Here is a 2,102-nt window from a genome sequence, read left to right as displayed (position 1 = left end):
GGATGGGACGGGCCCAGCAGCCGCCCTCTCGCCGCCGCACGCCGAGGCCGCTCCCGGAAGGTGCTGCCACGCGCGGGGACAAGGCAGGCGCCCGCCGGCTCCCGGAGAGACCCGCTTATCGGCCGGCCAGCGGCTGAGGTGCCAGTTCACCTGGAAGCCAATTAGCCTTTAAGGGAGGGTCCAGATTTTTTTTTTCATGAACAACCATCGTAATCTGAAAGCATAATCATGCACACATCAGTAAGCCTACCTTTTGTAAAACACCGGCACTCAAAGAAGACTGAATCGTAAATGCTACCGAACTACCAAATAATTATCAACACTAGTAGATGAAGAAATCATAAACTGTAAAGGTGAGATAACAGCATCGTGACTTTGACTTAAATATTGTTTACAACGGCAAGTGAGCGAAAGGCTAGGTATGTGTACTGAGCCTTGGAAGAGAAGATAATGCTCTTTCTTACTTTTACTTCCTATTTTTAGAGAGAGGCTGATTTGAGAGCATTTCTGAACGTGGGAGACTAAGTCATTAAAACAGAAGCACTTGGATTGCTTTCTTCCTTTAGGGGATTTACTTCATTTTACTTTATCTGACACAAGTCAGAAAGAAATGAGAACATGGTAAGGAGAAGGAAAGCTGAATTTTGACACGTTACTTTCCATTAAAATTCTTCCACTGACTTTGTTAAGCTTTTCCTAAGATCAGAAAACGAGGCTTTACCTAAAACGAATTTGAGAGACTGGTAGATTTCTCCTCACACACTTGTAGCACTACAGTGTCCTACTGCCTCAGAGCGGAGGATTTTTTCGAACTGTTCCCAAATCTTTCGCATATGTTCACAAACTGGTATCTCCGTTCTGTTTATACTCTGATAAAATATTGAGAGTCATCTCCTCGCTTTTGGACTGCACGTTGTGTTCGCTTCTTCTGGACGATTTCCTGGTGGCCCTGGACAGCCGCCTTCGGAAGGTATCACCTGCCAGAAAGTAAAGAATCGGGTCGACGCAGCTGTTGAGGCTGGCCAGACCCCTCGTCACTTGGTAAGTGGCATAAACCTTATCGTTGAAGGCACACATCTGTGGAGTCTGAAAATCCACCCTGGCTCTTAGATTTAAGGTCTTCATCACGTGGAAGGGAAGGTAAGACACAGCAAAGACCGTCAACACAATAATAACCAGGTAAATCGACTTTCTCCTGAGAGGAGAATTGTCCAAATCTTTGTAAATCAGAGCTTTCACAATGAGCCCATAGCAACCAAGAATCAGTATGAACGGGATGCAGAACATAAGCACCGTGGTGCACATGCTGTAAATGAAGTAACTTCTCAGGTAATCATCGGCTGTTGTGTCGTAGCACGTCGTGGTTTTATTCTTCCTTATCCCCGTTCCCGAGTAGAAGAGTATCGGAGAAATCACGGCCACCACGATGACCCAGACCAGGGTGCTGATGTACACCGCGTTCTTCTTCTTCAGCCTCCCCAGCGACTTCAAGGGGTGCACCACCCCCGTGTACCTGTGCACGCTTATGCAAGTCAGAAACAAAATGCTGCCATACAGGTTCACGTGGAAGATGAACCTCTGCAGCTTGCACATGATATCTCCGAAGATCCAGTCCGTTTTATTGAAGTAGTAAAAGATGAGGGCGGGCAGAGTCAAGACGTACAAGAAATCGGCCAGTGCCAGGTTGAACATGTAAACTGAGATGCCGCTCCAGGGCCTCATGTGGAAGACAAACATCCAGATGGCCACGCTGTTGCCCAAAAACCCAGTGATGAAGACCAGAATGTAGACGGTGGGCAGGTAATAGAACTGGAAGCCAGTTTTGGTCAGGGAACACTTGGTGGTGGCGTTTCCCGCAGACCAGCCGCTGCTGGAGAACAGGTTGGGCTCAGTTCCATTCAGAGCAGCAGAGAAGAGGACTTCGGTCATGATCCTTCCACCTGAGTCACATCGGTCCGAGGGGAAGCAACGAGGTCTCTACAGGAACAGTGACGCGTCTAAATGGAGAAAAGCGCAAAGAAACCCTGACTGGAGGTCAAACCTGCCCCGCTGCCCCAGCGCCTGCGCCCGGAGGAGCCTCTGCCACCCGCGCGGGTCCTGTC

At 48.8% G+C, this 2,102-nt stretch overlaps 1 protein-coding gene across 1 annotated transcript; it reads right to left on the bottom strand.

The window, feature by feature from the left end:
* Window positions 1-6: 6 nt before the first annotated feature.
* P2RY1 (purinergic receptor P2Y1) lies at window positions 7-1,993 on the bottom strand. The gene has a single exon (XM_026855291.1). It carries the CDS (start codon window positions 1,927-1,929, stop codon window positions 838-840), a length of 1,092 nt encoding a protein of 363 aa, XP_026711092.1. The 5' UTR covers window positions 1,930-1,993; the 3' UTR covers window positions 7-837.
* Window positions 1,994-2,102: the final 109 nt, after the last annotated feature.

This window comes from Athene cunicularia (genome assembly GCF_003259725.1).
Source record: "Athene cunicularia isolate RWA chromosome 9 unlocalized genomic scaffold, athCun1 chr9_part1, whole genome shotgun sequence".
NCBI classification, from domain to species: domain Eukaryota; kingdom Metazoa; phylum Chordata; class Aves; order Strigiformes; family Strigidae; genus Athene; species Athene cunicularia.
Note: the sequence above shows the minus strand (reverse complement) of the source record. Positions and strands in the feature narration are given on the sequence as shown.